At 45.6% G+C, this 26,269-nt stretch overlaps 2 protein-coding genes and 1 long non-coding RNA gene across 3 annotated transcripts in view; 1 reads left to right on the forward strand and 2 right to left on the reverse strand.

The window, feature by feature from the left end:
• Positions 1-2,343: 2,343 nt before the first annotated feature.
• plppr3a (phospholipid phosphatase related 3a) lies at positions 2,344-20,961 on the reverse strand. The gene is made up of 9 exons (XM_034576302.1): positions 20,161-20,961; positions 16,292-16,395; positions 15,657-15,842; positions 14,128-14,257; positions 12,523-12,718; positions 10,699-10,756; positions 7,555-7,728; positions 5,859-6,689; positions 2,344-5,401 (listed from the first exon to the last, which is right to left on the reverse strand). The coding sequence occupies exons 2-9, from the start codon at positions 16,370-16,372 to the stop codon at positions 4,487-4,489; spliced, it is 2,571 nt and encodes an 856-aa protein (XP_034432193.1). The 5' UTR covers positions 16,373-16,395; positions 20,161-20,961; the 3' UTR covers positions 2,344-4,486.
• Positions 8,075-25,937, forward strand: LOC117756025. Its single transcript, XR_004612720.1, has 3 exons — positions 8,075-8,087; positions 12,757-12,759; positions 25,855-25,937. It is a non-coding gene; the product is annotated as an uncharacterized LOC117756025 (long non-coding RNA).
• grin3ba (glutamate receptor, ionotropic, N-methyl-D-aspartate 3Ba) overlaps positions 17,723-26,269 on the reverse strand; it is an 82,074-nt gene continuing 73,527 nt past the window's right edge. The window contains exon 13 of the transcript XR_004612719.1: positions 17,723-17,734. The gene's annotated coding sequence lies outside the window, so the exon portion shown is untranslated. The remainder of the gene's footprint in view (positions 17,735-26,269) is intronic.

Genomic DNA, 26,269 nt, shown 5'->3' on the forward strand with positions numbered 1-26,269 from the left:
GAGATGCTCTGGCTTCACTTATGGAAAGCTGTGATGTCGTCCATCTTTATGAACAGTCTATGGTTAAATCAGCATTTTGCCCACAGCACTGCTTCGGCTGCAGACTGTTCGAGTTACGATTTGGCCCCTCGCTCGGGTCAGGTGAGAAAATAAAAATGGAGCATGTCAAGACCATCGAGAGAATCAGTGTGTTCGAAAAAAATCAAGTCCGTTTAAATCAGCAGCAGCTCTGTGAGGTGGAGACAACCCTATAGAACTCAGACTCCCAGCTGGGCTGTAACTGGGTAACCTGTGGCCTGGTGAGACATTTATCACCTCCCAGCCTGCGGGTTAAAGAACGAGCGAGAGAAACCACATATCCTCAACCCCGAGAGTATCGCTCAGGGAAATCTAGAGCTGCTTCAGTTTGTTTGCACACATAAGAAATAATGAAATGTAGATTTTTTTTTTTTTAAAGGTACCTTCTCGTCACGGACCTCATATAGAAACAAGCTTTCAAAACGTCGGCTCCTGACTCAGTGCAGCAGCCTACAAATGTCAGCAGCAGCCCCCAGCTGAGGCGGCCGACAGCTGCCTGGCACATTAAGGCCGGTTATCGTCGGGGATCCGAAAGGGGCTGCACTGCGAGCTCTGCGCCTGGTGGTTCCACAAATGACAGGATTTGTAACATGGCTTAATAAGCCCTTATGAGACAGAATTGAATTTACTCTGGATCCCAGGCTGAAAATGTTCACAACCATTACGCCACGGGAATACGAAACCAGCACTTTCGCTCCTTTTTCATAATTGGTGAAGCCCTTGAAGTGCGGCTGTTTGACAGCGGTTCTTCCACTTTCCATTTCAGGAACGAACCCTGATACAGACTCTTTAATGGGTGGGGTGCATTGTCATTATAGCCAATCCCTGTATAGAAAGCTGTATTTTGAATGCGACAATCTTTTCGTGCTAACAAAGGGATCAATACTTGATTTTGGGGGAAAATGAGCACCTACATCGACCCGGCTGAGAGTGAAATGATCCCTGTGACCCTCTTGAATCATAATCCGTCACTCAGGAAACCGAGAGCTGGAGGAAAATCAGGATATAAGCTCCAAAGCTCCAAATCCCCTTCCTCCATGTGTAAAGGTTCTGGAGGAGCCGGGTGAGATGACAGTAGGTAGTGTGATAGTGACACAGAGCGTAAGATAAAAGTGAAGCCGCGGACAAAAGACCTTTGTGCTGTTCCGTGGGGGTAAATCAGCCCCCCCCCCCCACACACACACACGGAAAGATGTGCACACAGGAGCGATAAAGGCATAAACACGGGCACAAAGTCACAAAAATAGACACGTGCGTACAGCTACGTCCGCATTTTCTGTTGCCTCCCACAGTCACACACAGATACACACTTGTTGTGTTGTGCTTTCTGGGCCACCAAAGAGAGAGAGAGAGAGAGAGAGAGAGAGAGAGAGAGAGAGAGAGAGAGAGAGAGAGAGAGAGAGAGAGAGAGAGAGAGAGAGAGAGCGAGCGAGAGCTGCTGGCTTGCTGAGTGTGAGTCATGGACAGACCGAGTGTCCTCAGGCCTCAGTACACCATCTGCACCCCCCACTGCCTCTACAGCCTCATCACACAGCTCAATGCTCCACAGCATCGGACACACACACATGCACAAATACAAACAGACACACACACACACGTGCACGCATACATGCCGAAACAAACACACAAACGTACACACAGATAAAAAAAATCAACAAAACTGACATATCGGAGTTGAAAAAGATGACCTCACGACATCCTGGCCGTGCACTACTTTCATACACACACAAACCCCAGTTAATATCTGCACAATGAATCCACATTAACGCACATGAATCATGCTCTAATTTATTTCTGAATCAACAAAAAACATTTTTATTAAAAGAAAAAAGCCTGTGCATTGACTCGGACACACAATTCTACAATTGTTTCCACACACAAATGCACATACACACAAACGCACTGGTCCGCGCCATGCGGTGCTTGCTGCAGCCCTGCAGGTCATTTGGGATTGACCAACATTCTGGCAGATTTCATTATGGAAATCCGACACTAGTCCACTGCAGGAAAGGAGCGAATGTTGCACTGCCAGTGTGTGCCAGTGTGCATGTGTTGCATCCATCTGGCGTGTGTGTGTCTGCCCTTGTGTGAGTAAGTATGTTGGCATGTGAGTGTACACTACAGAATGAATGAGCATGAAAACAGAGGAATCAATGGAGAAGATCCTTTTCACCAGAGTGGTAAAGCGGTAAAAGCTGCTCCAGTAACAACCCCAGTCCCACCATGTCGAGTCGTGTGCCTGCTGCAGTAACACAAGAGGAAACCTGAGTTAAGAAGTCTTTTTTATTCAATGAGGATATTAATATTACACATCAACCACAGATAGAAAACACGAGCCCATAAAAAGGACTGCAGGATAATAATAATAATAATAATAGCCGTATTAATAATATTAGGTAATATCAAGTATCTTTACAGTCAAAATGGGGAAAACCAGGACGATAATCACCAGCACTGAAAAATGTAGCACGTCTGCCTGTCAACGGTAACGGTGCAGACTCGAAGCACAGAAGTTATTCATTTAAAAAAAAAAAAAAACACACACACACACACTCGTACACACACATGCAGCACAAACTGACAAGCAACGTTATCTACCTGCTCCTCGTCTGAGGGGCTCCACTACAAAACACAACTTGTTCCACTGAACGCAGCCTCTTCTCAGCACGACTTTACAAAACTGCTCACATCTTCCAGAGGTTGTGGTACATGGGGGGGGCGGGGGGGATTCTTCACTTGTGTGTGTTTGTGAGTCGGCCATTAACATTTTTCAAAGTACGATTTAAAATAAAGCACTTGTCATTGGATGGAATGTCTTCTAAAATTAAAAATAAAAAACTTGGATGTATAAAATGGTGGAGGGTAACATACGGAATGATCAATATCAGATAATGACTTTATACAACATGGTATAAATACACACAAGAGGCAGAGGTGAGCAAGAAGAACACACACTTCATTTCAACGTGTAGTTATCAGCTCAGAGTGGATTTCATATATATATGCAAATACTGATTATTTGCAGTAGCTTATAAGTTATGAAGTAATAGATAAATTTAGCTATTAATCAGTAAATGTCACATCTTTTTAAACACGTTTGAGAAGCTAAAATCGGTAAATGTTGTCATTTAATTCTCAGAAATTTTAGATAACGACTTCACAGAATTTTTAACAGTTTTTTGGTTTAAAATCCAGTCTTGACTTTTTGAACAGCAGCTGATGAAACAGTTTCAACTCCAGATCCACCTGCTCGGTTGCATTGTAGCTTTCAGCTGCATCGCGTGGTCGTAGTCGTCAGCGGATCTTTGTTTGAACGCCCACAGTTCCATGGCAACTGAGATAATTGCATCTGCTGGTGAAGAAACCTTGAGACGCAGCTGAAAGCTCCGAAGGGAACCTGCAAGTGGGCCTTGAATTGAGATCGTTTTCAATCGGTCTTTTGCTAAATAAGATTGGAATTTATCTCACGACACAAAATGAGAACCAGAAGTCTTGGTATCATTTTCTAATAAGGCAAATTTGATCCCGATTGGCAGGCGGGTGGGGTTTCCAAACTTCTCCATTTTAGCGCCGGATGTGGCACAAGCCGGCTCTTTCTAGTGAATAGATTTGCTTTCAAACAAATATAAAGGTTCCCATTTGGCGTGTTTATTCAGAGAGGTAAAAAGACTTGCTTTTGTGGGTGGTTATTTATTTCTCTTGAACCTGCACTTGAACTTGTCATCATTGCATTCTTCCCTTTTTCATATATCTCGTGGGTGTTTTGAAGAATGCGATTTTCGGCTGGTACAAGGGTAAATTCTCTGTGTAGCGCTCGGCATCCTCAAACAGCTGCACTAGTTTAAGGAGGGCTGGTATTGCCTGTAGTTGTTTTGTTTTCTCAGTCTTATCCCCCCTCTCCGGGGAAACTCGATTTAGCGTATCCCTGACTGTTCATTGTGATATCTCTCTCTCTCAGCTGCAGCCCCTTCCCTCCTCGCTTTGAACGTGACTGAAAAGAGCGTGGAGGATGTGTGTGCGCTGAAACCAGAGGTGAACTGGGGATTGTAATGCTCTCGCTCTCTCGACGCCCCCTTTTTTCCCTCGTCCCCCCCCTTCTTTTTCCCAATCGGGGCTGTTGAGCCGGCGCTGTGGGCAGTACGAGCGAGCAGGGGGAAAAAGCAGATCCCCTGCTGAGTGTGTGAGCTGCCAGACCTCCCCAGAGTCGTCCACCCCGGCTGTCTCTTCATTTCCAGCATTTTGAGCTAAGCTGCCGCTCTGGATTCAGAGTCTCTTAACCTTTTTTGTCATTTTTTCCAAAGTCACTCTGTCCACCTGCCACAACCTACAATTTTCACTGTCTCTGTCAGATGAGTCTTCTGAAGTACAATCATTTATATGGCAAAGGGGTCCAGTGGTTTCCCCGTCATTATAACATCCTCTCGTTCTGCATAGCCTTGTAATAGTGCTCCTGCTCTGCATGGCTGCGGGCGGAGGGCCGGCGAGGCAGCGTGGAGGAGCGGGACAGTGTCTGGCTGTGAGCCTCCATCAGCAAATCGGGGTGTGGAGGAGGGGGAAGCATGCTGGAGCAGGACGGGTGAGGAGGCGGCGGCATTGAGGCGGATGGTTGAGGAGGTGGGGGCATCTGACAGATTGATGGGTGAGGAGGTGGGGGCATGTGATAGGACGATGGGAGGGGTGGCGGGGACATCTGAGAGGATGGGTGAGGAGGTGGTGGCATGTGAGAGGAGGCAGGGTGAGGGAGAGGAGGAGGCAGCGGAGAGGAGCTCGGGTGAGGAGGGGGAGGCAGCGGGGAGGACGACGAGTGAGGGGGTGGTGGCGGAAGAGGGGACGAGCACAGCTGAGGTGGGGGAGGCAGGGGGGAGGTGGAGGTGGGGAGAGGCGGGGGAGGCAGCTCCGGCCCTCCCTCAGCACTGCCGCTGGCCGAGGAGGAGTGCGAGTCCGTTTTCATCGGGAGCGTCCGGTAATCCCGGTAGTGGTTGATATTGTCCTGTCGCTGCAGCGCTATGCGGTGTTTGTCCCCCGCCGTGTCAGCGACCAACATGTTACCACTGATGGTGTTTCTCCACTCCCACGGCTTCCCGTTAGCTGCCGACACGCGCACCACCGGGTGGTGAGGGGCATGGGCGTCGATGGTGACGATGCTCCCGCTCCCAGCGATGCTTCCCGGGTTGCTTCCGGTGCAGCTGTCTCGATCCGACGGGATCCGGTAGTAAGGCGACTCTGAGCAGTTGGAGCCACCGCCTGAGGAGGAGCCGCCCTCTGAAGTCTTGGCGGACGAGGTGATGTGTCCATGACTCTGCGGCTTCGACATCGCTATCACCTGCAGGACAGAAAAACCTCATCAGTCTGCGTAAGGAAACACTATCAACTCAATGAAATCAGCAAATTGTTATTGAAAATTTCCTATGAACTCAATATCAACTCAAGTGTTCAGGGACTTTTATTACAGTTAACACTTTAAAGTGTAATATACTAAATAATCCCTCAAGGGCCTTTTAATAAGATTTAACTCCGACTATAATTAGCGTTTGAACCCTTGTCAGAGAGTTTTACATCAGCAACTAATCAGTGAAATTGCCTTGACCCGTGTTGTTCTGTTTTGACTAAACCAAAATAAATCAGAGACGTGTCGTGCTCAGAGTGTGGCAGCAAATCGCTTCTCCTCTCCAAACTATATTTTTCAGAAGTGGCTCCATTCCAGCTGAATTTGAAGTATGACAAATGACTAATGAAGTTATAATGATGTGCATGCCTCCATGTTCTGAGCTCCACCTCACCTGAGTGATTCTGTGCTGACTCGGCGGCTGGTTGGGCTGCATGCTGGGCACACGGGGGGTGGACACGGCGATGGGCCCCGGTCCCGGCTCCTTCACCGACCCTCCCTCTGTGAGTGACAACCACTTGGCCCGGGTCTTAGCGCTCTTGGGCGACACAGGCGGCGGCCGAGAGGCCTCCTCAGGGATGTGAACCAGTGGGGGGGCCACCACCATCCTGACTCCCGTTGGTGTGGCGATGCCCTTGTTGGCTTGCACTGTGGGATAAAGAGAGGATGGCATCCCCATGTCTCCTCCGTCTCCTGCTGTCGCGCCTCCCTCGTCTTCTCCATCTTGCTCATCGTCTTCCTCTTCGTCGCGTGAGCTCTGGCTGCGGAGCTCCAGCGAGCGCTGCTTCCACTCCGACACCAGCTGCCGGGACTTCTGGGGGTCAAAGGGCACGTGGAAGGTCATGTGGCGCTGCGTGGTAACCGGCTCGTCTGAGGGGGAGATGGGGCTGTTGCCATTTGCAACTCGGGGCAATGTGTTGCTGAAGGTTACCATGGTTTCCTTGCCCATGGGACCCCGGGTTGCCAGGAGCTCCACATCGGCGCTCGCTCGCTTGAGGGAGGCCAGGGAAGCCTTCTCCCTCCTCACCTTACTACGAGCCCCAGATCCCAGCCCCGCCCCCAGCTCCTCTCTGCTCTCCGACACCCGGGGAGTCTTCCTGTACAGGGAGTCATGACTCCGCTGGCTCAGCACCCTCAGGCTGTCCTTCTGCAGAGCCGGGGCCAGTTTCTGCAGCGACGGAGAATCTTCGTCCGACGCTTTAAAGTTTCCCACTGCGTACACAGCCTGACAGAGGACACAGGGACAGAGAGGGAGGCAGGAAGGAGAAATAAACGAGGACATATAAGCACTCAGCATGTTAAATTAAGAATGAAGCATGAAAACGTATTTCCTTTAATCTTTGGGAGGGGGAAAAAAGTCGGATATTCCTATTAGCGGGGAGTAAGTGCATGAGTAGGCATCTCTCCTCCCTCCACTTGTTTAGTCTGAGGTCAGCATGAATCACTCTCTTCCCCCTCTCTCTCTTAGAATACATCCTTTAATGACATGAATAAAAAAGCAAAAGAGGGAAAGAGGGAGAGGAGGAGGACGAGCGTGGAAAATGGCAACGACAAGTTTTCTCAAAACGAAGTGTGAAATTGTTGCGGAAAATTCTTATCGGATTATTCATTCCCTCTCTCTCTTCCCTGCTTTAATAGAAAAAGGCTATATATAACTTGCCAAAAAAAAAAGTGCTGAGAGAAAAGAAAGTGAAGCCACACAGAGAGGAGAGGTGATGAGAGAAAGCTGCGTTTGTTAGCACATGGTGTGATAGTGTGAGAACACAACAATGGAACAATTCAGTCACAGCAAAACGACATTAAATAAAATCTATTTACGTGTGTGGTGTGATTCCCACCACGCTCCACGCTGACTGTTAACTACTCCCCCAGGGACAAAACAAATCGCTAAACGCACACAAGCATATGCTGACAAAACCATAGCCTGATATCTATTCCAGACAGATTTCACTTGTTCGCACGTCTTTCAGCGACTTACAGGATCATAAACGTGGTAATTATCGTGAAACCAGCTAAATCATTCTATTAATTTTCCCTATCGGATTCCTGTCTGATGTCATACACTCTCCCGTGCGCCCCGTTTAACTGACCAGGTAGACGCCGATGCCGGCTCCTATGAGGTATCCCACGTAGACGTCAATGGGGTGACTGCGGTGCTGGGTGATCTGCGTCAGCCCGGAGAGGCCCGCCGCCATGCAGAAGGCGAACACGAGGAGCGGCTTCAGCAGTTTGGTCGTGCTGTTGATGCTGGCGTTAAAATACATCTGCAGGAGACAGACGAACACATAAAGTGGGGAAAAGACAGTTTAGTTCAAAATGGAGACGGGGAGATTACGAGGCTTGAAGACACACTGCGGCAAGAAGCACACACACACAATAACAGTATAGAGGAGGTAATATCTAACGGACATATCTTTCTGTGCATCTTTAATTTTGTTATTAATGTAGTAATTCATCTGGAATATGTTTGGATGAGCATATTGAGACTGTTAGCTTAGCATAAAAACGGAAAGAAAAGTAAACAGCTAGCTTGGCTCTGTTGCTTAAAAAAATCCACCTTCCCGCACCTCTAAAACTAAGTAATTTACACGTTATATCTCAACAGTTTTCTTTGCACAAAAAAGTTGCGATCTTCGATGGTAGGAATCTTATTTGCCCCTGTGCAGGGATTTCTTGAGGCCTCCTCCTGATTCCTGGCAACCTCCCAGTGCTGAGAACACCCAAAGGTATTTCAGTGTGCTCAGCCAAGATATAAAAGGTTATTTAGTGAGCTTTAGAGGTGCTGGTAGGCGGATTTTATTACCGTCGGGCAGAGCCAGGCGAGCTGTGGCCCCTTGCTCCCGTGGATGATAAGAGAAACTCAACCATTTGGAATTAACACGCAGATATGAGAGTGGTACTGGTTGTCTAACTTTCAAGAAAGCAAGTGTCTATCACAGCATTCGACTCACACTCACATTTACACTTATGGCCACTTGAGAATCTCCAGTTAACCAAACACTGCATGTCTTTGGAGAACAGGCAAACTCAATACAGAAAAACCAGGTAACAGTGAAAACCACTGCACCAACATGACGCCCTGAACTACACCTTTAAAGACAAACCCAAACTTTTTAAATCCAACCGGCTGATGTAATTTCACTCGTTTCCAACGCAACTCATTTGAAGATTTCATGAAATTGTATTTATACAAGTTCACTCAGTCATCGTGATGAACATGCTTGGAAAATAAAAACTGAACCGGAGTAAGAAGCAGGAGAGGCAGATAAATAATATATATTTGCAGTCCCATTCTCTGTATGCGCTCCACATTTCCATTATATAAAGTGGGGGACAGCTGAGCGACAGAAAAGCAGCTTTTGCAGAAATAACAAGCGCGTCCGTCTAGTGCTGAGCATAAAACTCCTCGAAGGGAGAGTGGTAAAAAAAATATATGTCAGCAGGGCGACATGTCAGGTCATCTCAGTTAATTCCTTACTTACACAATCAAACAATTATCAAGAAGAAAAACTTTGATTGTGAAAAGGAAACAAGTGAAACAACTTCCCTTCAAAGGTCTGAACACAGGAGATACATGTCTCAGTGTGTGGGCAGTGAACAATAACACAGAGGGAAAAATAAATAATCAGAACATCACCCTGTTTGATATTTGACAACAGTACAACGTTGTAACTGTAACAGCTGCTTTCCTGATCCGCTCCTGCCTTTTCTCTCTGATCACAAATCTGTCTGCTGAGCTTTAATGAGCACACACTGGGCTCAGTGAGGCGGCAGCGACGTGGCCAGTAGCTCGCTAGAATACAGACATTGGTGGAGGAGTGTGTGGGCATGTGTGTGGGTGTGTGTATATGTAAAAATGACAGGGTTGCTTTGCCGTACAGTTCACATACTGCTGCTGTCAGCACCGGACTGCAGGATGGGAAATGCTACCACACTCTGCACTAGGGTGCAACACTGACTATACTGTTACTAGGCCAGCAATGTTCTCATAATAATGATAATATCTATTTATATTGCACATTTCCTACAGGAAATGCAGCTCAAAGTGCTTTACATACAATATAGATTGATTTAGAAATTAACTTGATTAAGACAATAGTCTGAATATGACACTATCATATAAATATCTTATTCTGATGACCACCAGATGAAGACGTTTGCTTTCTTCTGACTTAAATTGCATTATTATGTATCATATTCATCTCAATCGCATTAAAATGAAGTTTAGCGAAGGATCAGACAGGAAGTCTTTGTCTTTTCGTGCGGGCCTTCCTCCTCCACCTCAGTGTCTCTTCTCATCCGATCCCAACCTGACACACTCAACCTGGAGGCGATCTAAGCTGTCTAAGTTTAAAATGTCCTCTCTCCCTCCTGTCGTTCAGCTGTCGGTTCAGTAGCTCATGATCGACGTCCACCGCAACCTGCAGCGCCTCAACTCTGGATAACAGATAACTCCCTTCAACCGTCCTATCAGAAGCCTCCGTCAGACGTCCCATCTTCGTACTACGTTCCTCATCATCACTACCGGCGTCTCCTTCATATCCAAACAACCAGGTTCAAAGGACGGCTGTTCTACTTCCTGCTGGGGTCTAAGCACCAAAGTCTATTTTCCGTCCATCCCCCTTAGTTTTATGACAAGTTACCTACTGTGGGCCTGACGTCTTTATCAGACTACTAACATGTAACCAGATTACAAATGGAACTAATCGAGATAATGCCTGATTCAGAATAAGGTCAGCAGTTGTCCCACGAAAACTGATATCTGACCTCAAAGGTTCACGTTATATTTTTTTTATGTGAGATTTAAATGGCTGTTTGGCCCGAGGGTTATTCTGCAATCTGGAAATCTCTCAGTGAGCAAATAATGCAACACAATTCCGATCTCATGTTTGAGGTGACAGTGATTTAATTCCTGCTAAAATATGCAGGAAGTTATTTTAGGTCGCCGGCAGATAAAAATAAGAAAAGCCTCTGGATAGTTTTCATGAGCGCAGATAATTTGACGGGTAGAAGAAAATAATATCGTCTCCAGAATCTGCTTGAAAGAAACGATAAAGAAGTGTAAGCGATGTCTTCTCCAAATATGAATCAAACTGGATTCACTGGTTACACTAAATTAATTATTCATAGCGTACATCCAATAAACCACATATTCACAAACACATTCGCAACGAGCAAACATATGATGCAAATACATCAAGCTCCACAAACACAGGAGGCCGGCGAGTGCTTACGGAGATGTAGACAGCAGCGAAGCCAGACAGTGTTGCATGCTGGGATGGAAAGGTTTTCCTGGTGGGAGAGAAGGGGGGGGGAGAGTTAGGTATGAAAGAGCAGAGGGAAAAAAAACGCTGTGTGAACCCGAATAAAACTGTCACAGTTGCTCCAGTTGTTTGCGATTGTGTTTGACACCAAAACCCGCGCTGCTGCCCGACTGTGTGTTTGTCAAACTGAGGGAGCGTCCTTGGATGTGAGCATCAGCGAAACACAAACAGAACGCAATGATGCATTAGTGGGAACATTTGGGGAGAAGGAGTGAGTGGTTCGAGGTCAAAGACGCTAATTTAGAGTTTAGAAAATCTCATTTAATTTTCCTCTGAGTGTTTATCCTTTTACTAATGTGTTTACCTTAGACAAAGCCGAGCTACAACTCTGTGTGTGTGTGTGTGTGTGTGTGTGTGTGTGTGTGTGTGTGTGTGTGTGTGTGTGTGTGTGTGTGTGTGTGTCAAGGTCTTTTTGATGACTCATTTGAATTTTAGACCTTTAAATGCGAGTAGATTATTACTTTGTACATTTTTGTTTTCCAAAGATCTGCTAAGCTGCACTGACCCTCGCAGATCCTCCGCAGTTTCTCCGGTGTATGTGTGAACGCAAATGTGAGTGAGAGCCTCTGGAGTTTATGCAAACTTTCTCCACCTTGCCCCCAAGTAAAAAGTCAGCAGAAAGCCCAGAGAACCGATGTGAGAACACAGCAGGATTATGTGTGAAAGCCAAACTCTGAGAGTCAAGACTGGGGTATAAGACTTTATAGGAGCCCATCAGCTATCGTCTGATGATGATTAACCCTCTGGGGGCAATGACTTATACTTTGGGGCTTCTGGTGTAGACAGTGGATATCTGGGGAGTCGAATGTTTCTCAAAACAAAACACACACAGCGATACTTTCTGTTGTTATCGTTTTCCGGACATTTTACTTAGGCGGCTGGCAGGAATAGTTCTGTAAAATGTCTGGAGCAACTGACTCTGACATTTGTGTTCTCACAAATTAAGTTTCGAAAGAGTTCAGTGCTTGTCTGAAATCCGTCAGTCACATAAGCTCTCATAAAATCTTTTTGTACGGGGGTGGCTGTGGCTCAGGGTTCAGTGGGCCGTCCACTGAGCAGAAAGTCGGTGGTTTGATCCTGCATCCTGTGCCGAAGTGTCAAGACTAGAAAAGAGCTGTATAAATGCATTTACCTCTAAGTTAACCAACTGTAACAAACACTAAGCATGGGAAACTATTCCTTGAAGGTGAGGAGCTGAGGAATTAATTTGTAAATAGACATATAAATGTGCATTTGTGGTACTAGGCTTATTCCTGTATTAACTATATTTAGCTGTAATCTTTTCTAATGTGCTGGAGCCTGTTTGCTTGTCTGACCTGAGTCTGTGTTACTCAGCATCTTCACAAGCCAAACTGAGTGAGACACTGCAGCATGGGCACAATGGGAATGCATCAGTCCTTTTGTTCGTCTCGTTGGACAAATATACACTTAACTTTATGAAGAAGAATTTTATTAACAAGTAAATATTACGTAACATATAAAAATCACAGTTTGACTCCTAATAGGTTTTTAATCTCCTGTAATCCTCTTCAAATGTAAATTAGTTTTGAAGACTCCTCGCCTTGTAGTTTGCCTTTACTCCTACAAGGTAGTACACGGAGTAATACTGTGAAACCGCTTTAAAGCCTATTTATACTTATAAGCACACAAGGTATCTCAACTGCAGGCAAATGGAAGCTTTGAAGCTGCCGCGCCCTCATACGCCTGCTGTTGTTTTCCACGTGCACGTCTCACCTGGCTGACATGATGGCATACTGGTCTTTCCCCATGCAGATGTCCTGCGTGACGTAGGCGTTGTTGTCACATGACACTCCGGGGGCCGTGTAATTGGGCTGGCACACGGTGAGGAAGAACGGGGCGTGGTAACCGGTAGCTAACTGGATGACATCTGTCACCAGGGCCGTTGCCAGGAGACCGAACACATGAACACCTTGAGGGAGCGAGAGACAGATTGAGAGAGGGAGAGAGATGGTAAACGCACCGAAAGCCCCCGGTGGTTTCCTCAGATCGAGCTGTTCGTCTGTACGAATACCTGCAGTCAACCTGAAGTGACACCACGAGCCGAGACCTTGTTCCATTATGAAGTTTCTCCGCAGACAGTGAAATCTGGCAAGGTGAATTAATTACTCTTTTCACTTCAAAGCTCAAAGTCTGCCTCGGGGTATTTCCCGTGAAGAATTATATCGTGCTCATTTGAAGTCACCCTTCATTTAATACATGTAATTAGCTTATTTCCCCACTTTAAAGAGGATCAAAGTTGGGGGCACAGCCTTTAAGGGGAATAATTTGTCAGAGCGTAAACTGATTTGCATCTTAAAAACAGGTTTTCATTAGTTAAAACAAAGATATACCATAAGAAAATATCTTTTCCACCATCTTACTTTGACGCTGTAATCCTAGTGGCCCCATGCATAATTAATTTCTGTTGTTTGGACACTGATCACATCATTGGAGAGGTTGCACTTATTTTATACTGTGATCATGTATTTTCATAATGACGTCATTTATAACAAGTGATGACGAATGGTTGGTTCATCTCAATAATATGTACATTGTGTCTCTAACACTATAGGTTTGCTAAAGCTAATGATGTACCACACTATACTTAGTCATTTACTGACTTCATAGTAACATCATGATGATGACGTCATGCATAAATTACTATAGAAGCTGCGGGTTGTTTTTATCGTCCGACAGGAAGCAGCGATACCTCGAAATATGAACTTTGCATGATGTCATTTTTTGACTCCTTCTTTGTCACCTCTTCATGACATCACTTATATGACAACATACATTGAGGAATCATTTTCTGATCAATCTAAGCTGTAGATTGTCTCTATTATTTGCAGATATATCTTGGAAAATGGGGGTTTTGGACCTTTGACCTTTGACCGATTAGCTCCAAATGCTAATCATCTGGAGATAACTTCTCAAGTAATGATCACAGGAAGTTTGGTAAAAATCTGTCAAAGCCTTCTTGATTTATTTTGTATATACACACACATGCGGGGCCAAAAAACAATACCCTGCTTCCGGCTAAGGACATGAAATGGAAAAACATATACTTGAGGAAAAACCCATTTAAAATTTGCAATTCATTTACCTATGAACTTAAATACACTGTTTTTGATAGTGTGATATATAAATGCAGCTTCTGATGGTTCTTAATCACCAACAGAATATGGGTCAATGGGGAAATAAAGCGAAATGAGTCCCTGCTGCCTCCACCACCAACACTGTGCCCTGCTCGATGCTGTGGATCCGACTGTGACAGTGACTCCCCCTCTCCCCCTCTCCCCCCCCCCCCCCCCCCAAAAAAAAAAGAAAAGTTGCACATACCGACAAAGCGCACAGTCCTGCGTAGGAAGGAGTTGAAGCTGCAGCCTCCAGCGTTGATGCTGCTCTCTGACTTGGGACAGGTTTTCAGCTTGGATTGCATACAGTACATCAGTCCCTCCCCCATCATTATCTATAGACGGAGGAGGAAGAGAACCAGAGTGGGAATGAGCCCAATTAAAAAAAAAATGCTGTGTCTGAAATGCTGCCACCTGAAAATGCAGAAGAGGAAAATATAAAAGAGAACAAAGAATTAAAAAAAAAAAAAAAAACTGAAGTGGAAAGTGGACGGAGAGGAGAAGGGGGTAAAAGTGCTACGTCAGATTTCTACATCTGTGACGGTGATCTACAGTGAGCGAGAACCTGGGCGAGAGAATGCAGGCGCGGGTGCTATCGAATAGTGATCACTTCCAATCAGGGTGATAGATGAGCGTTGGAGAGGTCTGCTCCTTTCCATGCTGCTGATGGATTAGTGTGTGTGTATTGACTGGGGGGGTGAGGGGGGGTGGGACGGTGGTGTGTGCCATGGTGTGTATTGGAATGTCCAGGTGTGTATTTATCAATGTGCCCATCGATTCGGCCTTTCTCGAGGGGAGATTGAATTTGCTTTGTGAGTGTCCTGGACGCCGTACGTTTACGTTTTGTGTGTGATCTGTGTATGTATGTTTCCGTGTGACGTAGCGCTCATAAACCTCAACACCGGCCCCGAAAAAACCCCAGAACCACATGAGCTCGCTGATCCTTTGTTGTACGATTTTATCCGACCACAATATGAGAAGATGTTGTTCTCGTAAAATAATTTCTGCATGAAGGATGGATCAAACGCAGCTCAGTGACAAATCCAGGGGGAATTATTACTCAACAAGCTTTTTAGATTTGTTTAGCTCCGTGTTTTGTTGGTTCTGTCTGAAATGTCTGCGTCAGTGTAGTTTCCAGCAGAGACTAGCTGGTGACTCACTAGTGCAGAAAGTCCTAGAACCTAGGCAATGAAAATACTTTTCTCAGGAGTTGGTGAGACCAAAACAGAGCAAAGGTAAGAGCGGATATTACGCTTAACATTCATTAGGTATCCAGAAATGTGAGTCAAAATGAATATTAATATTCTTGTGTATGTGCTGGATGTTAAAATAAGTAAATAATTGCTTATTGTTTTGCCAGAATAACCTTTAAAACTAGAATTTGTTTATTTGTGGAATTAATGGTCTCGATGAACAATGTCTTTACCAGTGATGATGATTTATGTTTCTGTACTTGCTATTGGAAGATTTTTCTATATGCTGGAATTTGTGTTTTATACATTTATTCGCTCTGGCTAAGTAGAAGGTGACTGGTTATTTGTTTCTTTGCAACAGTGAAAGTAAACAAATGACAGTCTGTGGTACCATTATAGACGTTATCTATCTAATCTGCAGAGATAGTCTTGGTAACAAGAAAAACTTGGCCTATGGAACTAACACTGGAACTATCACAGTGCACGTGACTCCCTTCAATATCCAATCCAACAACCCTTCATGACTGAGTGACGGACTTACGGACGCCGCAGGACCAGCGAAGGCCAAACTCAGCAGCATCAACAGCGGGATGAGCTCGTCGCCCGTTTCCACGTAGGGCATGGATAGGTCGCGGTCATGGCAACGGAAGCCCACCATTGCCGGGGACAACACATCTGTCAGCTCCAGGAAGTACAAGGACACCAAGGAGGACAGGACAATTGGGAGCTACACACACACACACACACACACACACACACACACACACACACACACACACACACACACACACACACACACACACACACACACACACACACACACACACACACACACACACACCAAGGACAAAGCATTTGGGACTACCATTAATATTTGCTTGGAAAGGAGTGAGTCATCCACTGCTTTATCTCAACTCTTATCGCAATAACTAATACACACACTCTGAAATATACACTCACACACACAGAAAGTGATGACACCATAATATTTTCTGAAGACAACAAACTGCTTTTAGTAGAGGTCAACGCAACCAGATACAATCAACACAAAACGCTGCTGTTCAGAGTCTATAAAACGAGTCATTTATCTGGCGAGTCAGTAAATGTAGTGAATCAATATATAGACATAGAGTATATATATAAAACAAATCATCAATACATCCAATGTACACATACCTCTACAAAATAAAAGCACGGCAGCAGCGTCATGCTGTCTTTCGGCGGCCTCTTCTTGGCTTTGTTTTTCGGAGACGTCATCTTGGGGTGGGACCAGTCGCAGCCTGTTGGGATGACAGATTGCAGAGACAAGCCAGTGAGGAGTCTCTCTGCACTTTCATGGGTTTCCAGAATCACCATTTCTGAAGGCATCAAAAAAAAAAAAGAAGTGTGGAAACTTCTGCCAGGCCTGGATGTGTTTGAAAGAGACGGGTTCAGAAAGTTTTCAAAGGCTGCTGCTGAAGGCTGAAAGTTTTTTTTTAATACTGCGCAAATTAAAATGAATTCGTTTGACTAATGAGACCTTGCGTTAAAGTGAATTATGAGCAATTTCGTTGTAGTGTTGCTCGGTAATGAAGTGTTTTATTAGTTTATCCATAACCACACATACACAGACACACACACCGTCGATGATTAGACCCATAATTCTGCACATGAACATTTAATAACCCTGATTTCCTCCTGTGCAAATACACACGCACACAAGGTGATTAAAGGTTATTATATGCACTGTGTTGAAAAGTGAGGGATGGTGAAATCTCCAAACACACAAAACACACACACACACACACACACACACACAGAGAAACGTCTCCTGTCACCACTGACCTGCAGGCGATCAGAAGGCCTGAGGGGAGAAGGAGCCAAGGGCCCAGATGGAAAACTAAACAGAGTTAAATATTCACCGCTCCCCATCTCTGCCTGTCCTCCTATCGCTGTATCTCTGCCTTCCACCCATTTCACTCCTCTCCCGCTCTCTCAATCTCACGCTCTCTACCTCTTCATGTCCCATTTTACTCATCACTTTTCCCATGTATCGCTCCATCTTCCCTCCATCTATCTTTCCCCCTCACTTCTCGTACAGGAATCTGTCCTTCCCTCCTTCGGCGAATATCCAACTCTGGTGTATATTGGTTTTCTGTTGTCGGGTCAATATCGGCTTTAATACAAACTGCACGAGCATGCGGTTTAGCTTGAGAGCCTCGGGGCTGTCTGTGTCTGAAACATGCAGTGAAACCTGCTCCACCTTGACTTGCAGTCTGGCCGACCCAACTCAAATTATTTACAGGATTTAGAATTGGTTACGCTGGAGAGCTTTTGGTCCCCGTGACTGCGCAAGCGACATCTTCTACTTGCAACTTCCCCTCACTCTGGCACTCCATAAAGCAGATTGAATGTGAGCACAAAATCTGCTTATCTGAAGCTTCAATCCCCAGAAATATTATCCTTAAAGAAAGTCATTGGCTGAAAGCCGTCGAGCTGCGTTTAGCCCTTTCCGACTCTGTCATATTTCAATTCTCTGCACTTGTGTCTCTCTGCTTTACTGTTTTTTTTTACTCCATTTTTCTTTAGCTTTACTTATTTCTCCATCTCACTGCAGGCCTCTTCCTGACATCTCTCTCTCTCTTTACCACAAATCCCCGTCTCTGCTTTTACTACCTTACCCCAGCTTTCCTTCCTTTCTTTCCACCTCTCTACTTCTTTCCCCCCTGCTCCATCCCCATCCTCCCTTTCTGTCTCCGTCTCTCAGTCTCACCCAGATAAGAGGGCCTGACCCCGAGGCACCGAGTATCAAAGACGTCTACAGTGTAATTTCCATGACTTGTGGAAATGGAGAGGAGAGGACCAGTGACAAGATAAGTGTAGATCAAAGACACAACCAAGAAGAACGATAGAGCAAACGGAGAAGTGGAAAAGTGAGGCTCAAGTGTGTGTGTGTGTGTGTGTGTGTGTGTGTGTGTGTGTGTGTGTGTGTGTGTGTGTGTGTGTGTGTGTGTGCGTGTGTGAATGTATGTGAATGTGTGGTGGTGTGGGGGTGGGGGCAGTAGTGGTGGTAGAGGATATTGGAATGGATGGATGCCAGTGTGGCTGAAAGCAGCTTAGGAAGATGATGGGTTCTGGGTCTCACTTTCCCAGCTGCTTGTTCTCAATGACCCACTCCAGTCAGCATTTAAACCTCACCCCAACACACACACACACACAATGAGCCTCTTGAAGGAAGAAAGAAAGGGGGCTTGTTTATCTATTGCACCAGCATTTATCCTCTGGGCCACATCGCGTGTATGTGTGTGTGTGTGTTTGTGTGTGTGTGTGTGTGTGTGTGTGTGCTGTCGTCTGCTTGAGATTGCAACCATCAAGAGTGTCTGTGCACGTGTGTGTAGTCTGAGCAGTTTGTTTGTCTCATCTGTCCGTGCATGTGTGATGTGGGTTGTATGGCCCGCGGTGGACAGAATCCATCTGTCAGTCTGCGAGACAGTGAGGGAGATACAAGAGTCAGTGACCACCGGGGCAGAGCCGGGGTGACGGAGTTGGAGACAAGGACTAATAGAGACGTACCATAGACGTATATTTTATACTGAATGTCACAGGACTATTGCCTGTGTTGGACATACAGCAAACTTCTGCACAGTATTACGCCGGATTTATCAATTAATCAGCCAAATATGACCTAGTTTCAGTTGCTGTAAATGTGAGTATTTGCTGCTTTTCTGTTTTGTTATGTGATAGAAAAGTTGATATCTTGGGATTGATCTACTTTTCTCATCTTCTGATATTTAAGTAGCATCTCTGAATGAAAATAAATTGATTGGGAATTTCACAAGCACATTACTTGACGATTGAAAACAGGTTTTTTGGACATGACATTTTAAACAACGCATGTAATGGTGCCATTCAAGAACGTGTGTATAGGGTAAAGACATTAACATTAGTATTGGTGAGAATTATGGGACTTTGGTTGGACTTTTTCTTTTTCTCTACATTTAAAAACATTTAAAAAATAATACATTAAATGGGGAAATCATCAGCACTTGATTATGAGTGGTTGAAGCATGTTTGAACTTTAAGGGTTAAACATTTGGACAAAAAAAAGGGAAATCTCTTTCTGGGCCGGACTTATTACATTTCAAAAGACTGTGTCTAAAAGTGCCATTCTAGTTAAATTGAAGGAAATCAATTGCCAACATTGTCATAATATGAGTATGGATCTTATTAAAATAGCAGCAAAAGCACCAATACATTTCCTAAAAGAATTGATTCCACTCATGTTTGTCTCTGCACCAGCAAAATGTATAGTTTTCACCATATAGAATAATATATATAGGCTATTGTGCTGTGTGCTGCATAGTTTTACACAAAGCAGGATCCATGGTGTCTCCCAGGAGGCCACTGACCAAGCATCAGAATCCAAAAGGCAGAGCGAACATCTCTTTTTTACAGGGGTCTTTAAAAAAGACGTCCACAAACGTTAACTTGAATATGAATTCCCGAGCAGAACATAAAATCTAAATGTGCAGTTGATCCATTCCTCAACTCATAAATCCAGAAAGAAAGTTACCGGCTGATGCAAAAGCCACACAGACACACACACACACACACACACACACACGCACACACACACACACACACACACACACACTGCAGGGCCCCGAGCAGCCTCAGAGACAGAAAGGACCATATGTGGAGGAGGCTTAACACACACACCTCCCATTATGGAGCTGAAAACACTTCAAATTGATAATGTGCTTTAACTGCTGTTTGCTCAGGACCATGATCCATCCCACAGTCACAGCTAATGCCCACATTTCCCATCAGCCTGCTACCTAACATCGCTGTGACTCCGTCCCCAGCACAAACCATTGATTGCGTATGAGATCATCAATTATGGAAAACGTGAAAACCATGTGCTGATTTTTTCTGATTTTCTCCTCCTCCTCGCTCGCCTCTCACAGCTCCAGGAGAACAGTGCACTGCTGCTGGCGGGGATGGGGAGGGTTGCATGCGGGGAGGGAGAGCAGCCTACCACCGGCCGAGCCTCCGTGAGCACTCACCTCTGTCCCGGGGGCTCCGCGAATTCACCGAGTCCCGTCGCCCCCTTCCCCCCCGGCGTGGTCGTGCGTGTTGCTCCAGTTTTGCGGTGCACCGTCCCGTCCCCCGTCCCGTCCCCCCCCCACACCCCCAAACGTTTTGCTTTTTTTGTTGTTTTAATCCATCTCCGGCGTGTCCCCGGTTAAAGTCACCCCGAGAAATCCAAAAAGATCACACCCCGCTATTTGAGGGATGCGCTGCGGTGTGAGGGTATTCTGGGATCAGTGAGAAAAAGGGATGCTGGGGAGGGATGAGGGAGGAAGTGGGGAGACCTACAGAAGGAGGTGCAGGGATGGAGAGAGGAGGAGAGAGGAGGAGAGAGGTTGCTGATGGTGGCAATGTGCGCGTTCCTCTCCTTCCTATTCCCAGGCTTTTGGAATAAGTGAAATTCACCTGCCGTCCAGCCGGTTCCTCCTGTTTTATTTCGCACCTGCGGGTTCTCCTGTTTCCTCCAGAACATGGAACCAGGATGAAAAGATATTCTTTAAAAAAAAAAAGAAGAAGCAGCTTATTCCCTATGCAAGGCTTCCGTCACACGGTTTTCGGGTTCGCAGTCAGCTCCTCAAGGCGCGCACACACACACAAAGGCGCACGGAAGGGGTGTGTGGAGGAGGGGGTTAACAGGGGGAGGAGAGAGTGTGTGTGTGCGCCTGTGGTTGGGGGAGGAGACAGTCTGCTCCGTACTTCTCCCCTTTTGCTTTTCCCTGCTGCTGAATCCCTCTTTCGGGGCAGCCACCGCCGAGAAGCGGTCGAGACAAAGGGGCAGGGCTTTTTTTGGGGGGGGACGACGTGCGTATTCGTGCTGTGGAGTAATGCGCATGTGTGCGTAAAAGCGAGGGGGCGGATTCAGAGATAAGATCTCATCTATAAGCATGAGCCAATTTTCAGTGTAATTATAATATCAGGCTCACATCTGATGCGCCTCGTGCTCCTGTAAACAGCAGCAGATTGGTTTGTTTGAGCCCGGACTCACGTCTGATCCAGGGGATGGAGCAGTGAGATGTCCCCCCCCCCCGGTCTTTGTTTACTCCAGAAGGGTGTGGCAGGCGTCTGTGCGCGGCGATGCCTCTGGATCCAGACCCCGATGCTGGGGCTCGATCACACGCACGTGTTGTTTTAGCGGTGCTACACGCACTGACTCATGACACTGCGACAATTAGCATCAGAGGAGTGGGTGTGTGGGTGTGTGTGTGGACGCGTTTGCACGTGTGCGCCCCTGTGGTTGCTGGAGATGTTTTCGGTCAGAGATCCATATCTTCTGCTCCCACGGTTATCAATTCTTAATGGAGTTTAAATCTGGACTTAAACAGCCATTTAACAGCCATTCATGCTGCTGAGAGAGAGAGGGAGAGAGAGAGAGAGAGGGAGATGCGTTCAGGGACACGCTCACCCTCCATGTTCAGATCTGTGTGCTTTGGTTTTACAAGGTGCAAAGAAGCAGGACGTGGTGTTACACTCTCCTGTCAGGGTTCCCACTCTTTGGAACAACCTCCCCGAGGAGATCTGTCAACTCCTTATCCTTTTTTTTCTTTAAGAAGTGTCCTTTCTCCTAGTTCTGGTCTTACCCACAAAGCAAATTCGGCCCAGATATGGCCCACATCCCACACACCATATGGAATGATGGCACCTGGGTGCTGTTTGCCGGATCTGGGCCTGAAGTAAGCCATAGCAACACCACATGTCAACCAAACGTGCCCTGAATTAGTTTTGATACCTTATGGCCACTTTATGCTTACATCCAGATTACACCGTAAATTTGGCAAAATAGGCCCACAGCTGTTTAGAGATAATTGGGCCACTAGAAGGCCAGATGCCACACCATTACCTGAAGTGGCCCACATCTGTATGCTACCCGGGTACCGACTGTTTTAATCATTTTACAACGTTTTATTTAAATGTTGTTTTGACTCTTTTCTCATCTGTATTACTTTATTCATTTTTGTATTTGTGCTCTAATTCTGTGTGATCTCCAACTCTTCATCTTTAACTTGTAAAGCAGCTTGTAACTGTGGAAAGATCCTATATAAGTGAAGTTATTATTATTCAGATATTTGCAAACAGGGGCACCCCCCCTCCCCACCTTCATCACCACCCACCACCACTACCCTCTCAGCCTCGGTCATTTGGCTCTGTGTTGTAGCTCAGTGCTGGATGAATGAAGGAGGAGAAGGGGGGGGGGGGGCTCCTCATTTAGTGTCGATCCTGTCTGCGGTTGCCAGGGAATTTCTCTGGTTCTCATGGGGTACTCCCTCGTCTCAGACTCCCTCCCCCCCCTGCGGCCCTCCTGCTCCCCTCCTCGCTCCTGCCCACAGCCCCCACCCCGACAACATCACACACAGACACACACACACACACACACACTGAGAGCCACCCTGCCAATAATACCCAAGGGTTGGTCACAGCTGGCAGGAGCTAATAAACCCATCATTCACAGCGCTCGCCTCCTATTTACCTTCTAGACAAAGGGAGGGAGAGACGAGGTGGAGGTGGCTGAACGCTCCTTTGTGCCTCCCACAGACCACTCACCCTCCTCTGGTGAGACTGGTCACCACAGTCCTCATACACCTGCGAGATGCAGAAATCACCAATTCTCTAATTCAGAGTTGAGTTGTGCTAGCTGCAGTCGGAGCCCCATCGGATGGTAATTGTTAGCCAGGGGCGATGCACATTGGGGATTTCTTAAGTTTGATTAAAATCCTTCTCGACTGCCGTTCACACATGTGACCCAATTACTTCGTCTCCAGCAAGAGTCCGACCGCTTCCATGCAGATACACACACATGCACGTTTGCGCGGCTAATGCAGGGGTTGGGACAAACCTTCCCTACGAGCAGTGTATGTATGAGCACATGCATCACACATGTCATTTAGATATCGACACATTCGAGAGGCCGCACACTTCTGCGACTGGATTGATTTTTGCTCACAGAGCTCTGAAGACACCTGACACAAGAGCCCATTGTTTATTTTATTACAACGAGGAGGATCCAGCCACGTGCGAGTGCAGAGACTGACCATTGATTGCCTTTATGGCCGTGAGATTATCCTCATTTTATACAGTCTGGTCGATGCAGCGGCACTAAATCATCAGCATGCTGCGCCCTTCTCTCCCACATGCTGCTGCAGCTCTCCTCCGCACTGACGACTCATCTTTTGTGGTATCAAGTCTCAACCCTCCCTCCGCCAAGTGTCAGGTTCCGCACGAGCTCTCAGCTTCCAGTGTTCGATAGTAAACGGTATTTTAAAAGAGTATTAATGTTACTGTAATTACGTGGCCGAGAAAACATTCCCCCCTGCTAATATGAAATCCAAGACTCTCAAATCAATATGGACTAAACGTGTAACTGTGATTTACTCTGCAATGCTATCTAGGGCACCTCTTCATGGGGTGACTGGAGTGTGACTGACGGGTAAGTATACATGGTGGGCCCTCGCACACGCACACACACACACACACACACACACACACTCATAATACATGACTTGCATCGAAAGTTGTAGATTCTCCTCAGTAAAATGTCCATGATGTGAAGTCATTCTCTTGCAGCAGCTGTCTGCTGCAGATACAGGTTCAAGTGCCTCTCTGTGGCTGAAAGCAGCAATTACACGACGACTTAAACACACCATTATGCACTCAGGTGGAGTGCAGCTTAAACCAACTCCTCGAGTGGCTGACATTTCTTAGAAAAGTCACTTAGGTCGTTCACAACTCAAGGTTTTGTGCCACAATCTTCCACTTAATTTCCGACCCGAGGGACGTTTTACACCCACATGATTCTCTTCACTGGCTCCCTGTCACCTACAGAATATTGTATAAATGTATAAAAGAAGTCTAGTTTGTATTTTATATTATTATACAAATGGTATTTTTATTCAGTTTGATTCCATTTCTATTCTTGTTCTATTCCACACCCTGTTTCCCCTTGTGCTACTTTTTCTGTGCTGCTGTGTCAAACTGAATTTGCCCTGTGGGGATCGACGTAGGAGCATCTGATCTCATCAAACTTAAAAAACAAACATGAAGGTGAATGATTGAACAGCAAGATTAAACATTATCATCCACAATTCCAACACAGATGAACTGCCTTAGCGCTCCATGGCAACACAGTGGGTGTTGCAGTAGGTGTAGATTTACTCATTCAACACAAATACACTTTGTTTGGATGCACTTTGGTTTGCAGGATGGATTTCACTTCGCAGCACTGTTTGATCGCACTGTCCAGTTTTGTCAAAATGCAGCGTCGTAAGAGCCGGAGTGAGAATGAGCAATATGGAGCAGAAATATCAACACAGACATGAATGAAGTGTCTCCTGCACTTGATGAAAACCGTCACGTAAAAGCCCCAAAACACAAGATGAAAGTTCTGGGGACAGAAATAGTCATTTCCCTCCTAAATGCATCTTAGCCAGCCCCCTGTGATGATCTGATAAACAGAGCAGCTGCTCATTGTCACACTTTTATATGGAGGAGTTAACGTCATTAACAAGTAGCAGGTGGGAGGAGGTGTGTCTTCTTGAAGAGAGGACAATATCCTCAAATCCATGCTGCATAATTCTGCATAAATTCAAGCATCACGGCAATAAAATATATAGATTTAACTTCACAAGAATGCTGAAACATTTGTGTCAGACTAATATTACTTTAATCCTTTCTCATGCAAATTCTGCAGCAAATCAATGAGCACAAGAACTTCAGTTTTTCTGTTATTTACTGATCTGATCTGTGAACTATTGCATATTGATACATAGAGATTTACATCTCATGTTACAATATTTTCATGTTTCTTTGAGGACCTGCTACAACTGTTGCTTGTTGCCAGTCAAAGCTCAGCAGGTATAAAAGCTTGAGCTGAGGCCGATGCTCTGTTTCTCAGACATGGTCGCCCCTCTGTCTGTTTGTTCAAGATGCTTGTTCATTTTTTAAACCTTAATTTTCTCAAAACAACTTTTACAAAGTCATTTTGGGCTTTTAACGTGTCTCTGTCATGACAAAACGTCCTGAACGACTTTGATTCAAACGTCATCTGCAAAAAGAAACATTTAAAACAACTTCTGATTTCATGACCACGTATGCAGGCAATGAAATGAGAGGATTAATGATTTTGAACAGGTCGATGGGGCTCAGACTGATAATAAGAAATAATTAAAGTTACCTTTCTTTTCCCTCTGCCCTTTTAGATGACAAGATTCCACTCAAAAGGAGATGATGCAAGTAAATAAGTATATAAATGTTTATTTCAAAACATGAGAATGATCATTTATGATAAAATTTCAATAATATGCTGATACAATTTTTTTTTCTATAAGGGGTAAATTTTAAAATTATTTCTTTAAATATCCAGTACCACAAGTTCTTTCTCAATAAATTTCTAAAATATCTTCTTTTTTTTTTTTTCTTTCTCGTAGACACCATGGCATGTGAACACGATCACGTCACACCACAGCAAAGTTTGAAACGTTGAAACAGACATCAGTAAGTGTTTTAGTGTCAGTGATGTCCGTGTCTGTAGCTCAGACCATGTTTGAAGCATCTTTAAACCAGCAGGTGAGATTTCCATCAATGGAGCAGGAGTGACGTCAGAGAGGCCTGATCTCCCACCCAGGTCCGTTTAAAGCTGCAGGAGAACAGCAGGAACAAAGAGCAGCTTTTCCATAAAGTCAAGTCGCTTCAACTTATTTATTGTCGCTGGATCCAGAAACACTTGCAGCGTCCATAGCCGCGGGAAGCAGGGATGCAGCTCCCCCTGGTGGTTGCCAGAGTAACTGAGTCCCATTGCAGCCTCCACTCTGCCAAGTGTAAACAGTGAAAAAAGTGTCCATCTACTTTAATGATTCATAATCACAGGGAAAGAAAAAACAAAAACAGAAAAAACCACAAGGTCCCACCGAGAACTCACCCAGAACTGCACGGAGCTAGAAAACTGTAATAGTTTGTATTGTTTGAATTCATGCACGTTACGGTCGCTGAGTGAGAAAAATGTTGCCAGAGTCATGACGTGTTTGAAATTAAATCCAGATTGATGCCACTTCTTTTGTCGACCGGCCGGAGCCGCGATACAAACAGACGTGCAGC

This window comes from Hippoglossus hippoglossus, chromosome 22 (assembly GCF_009819705.1).
Source record: "Hippoglossus hippoglossus isolate fHipHip1 chromosome 22, fHipHip1.pri, whole genome shotgun sequence".
In the NCBI taxonomy this organism is placed as follows: Eukaryota; Metazoa; Chordata; class Actinopteri; order Pleuronectiformes; family Pleuronectidae; genus Hippoglossus; species Hippoglossus hippoglossus.

Excerpts from the sequence above, each read along its gene's own strand:
- plppr3a (XM_034576302.1), bottom strand. The coding sequence starts at position 16,372 with ATGACGTCTCCGAAAAACAAAGCCAAGAAGAGGCCGCCGAAAGACAGC. Across the intron at positions 14,258-15,656 it reads TCGCTGGTCCTGCGGCGTCC|ATAATGATGGGGGAGGGACT; the intron begins GTAAGTCCGTCA and ends CTCCGTCTATAG. Across the intron at positions 5,402-5,858 it reads GTCAGCACAGAATCACTCAG|GTGATAGCGATGTCGAAGCC; the intron begins GTGAGGTGGAGC and ends TCTGTCCTGCAG.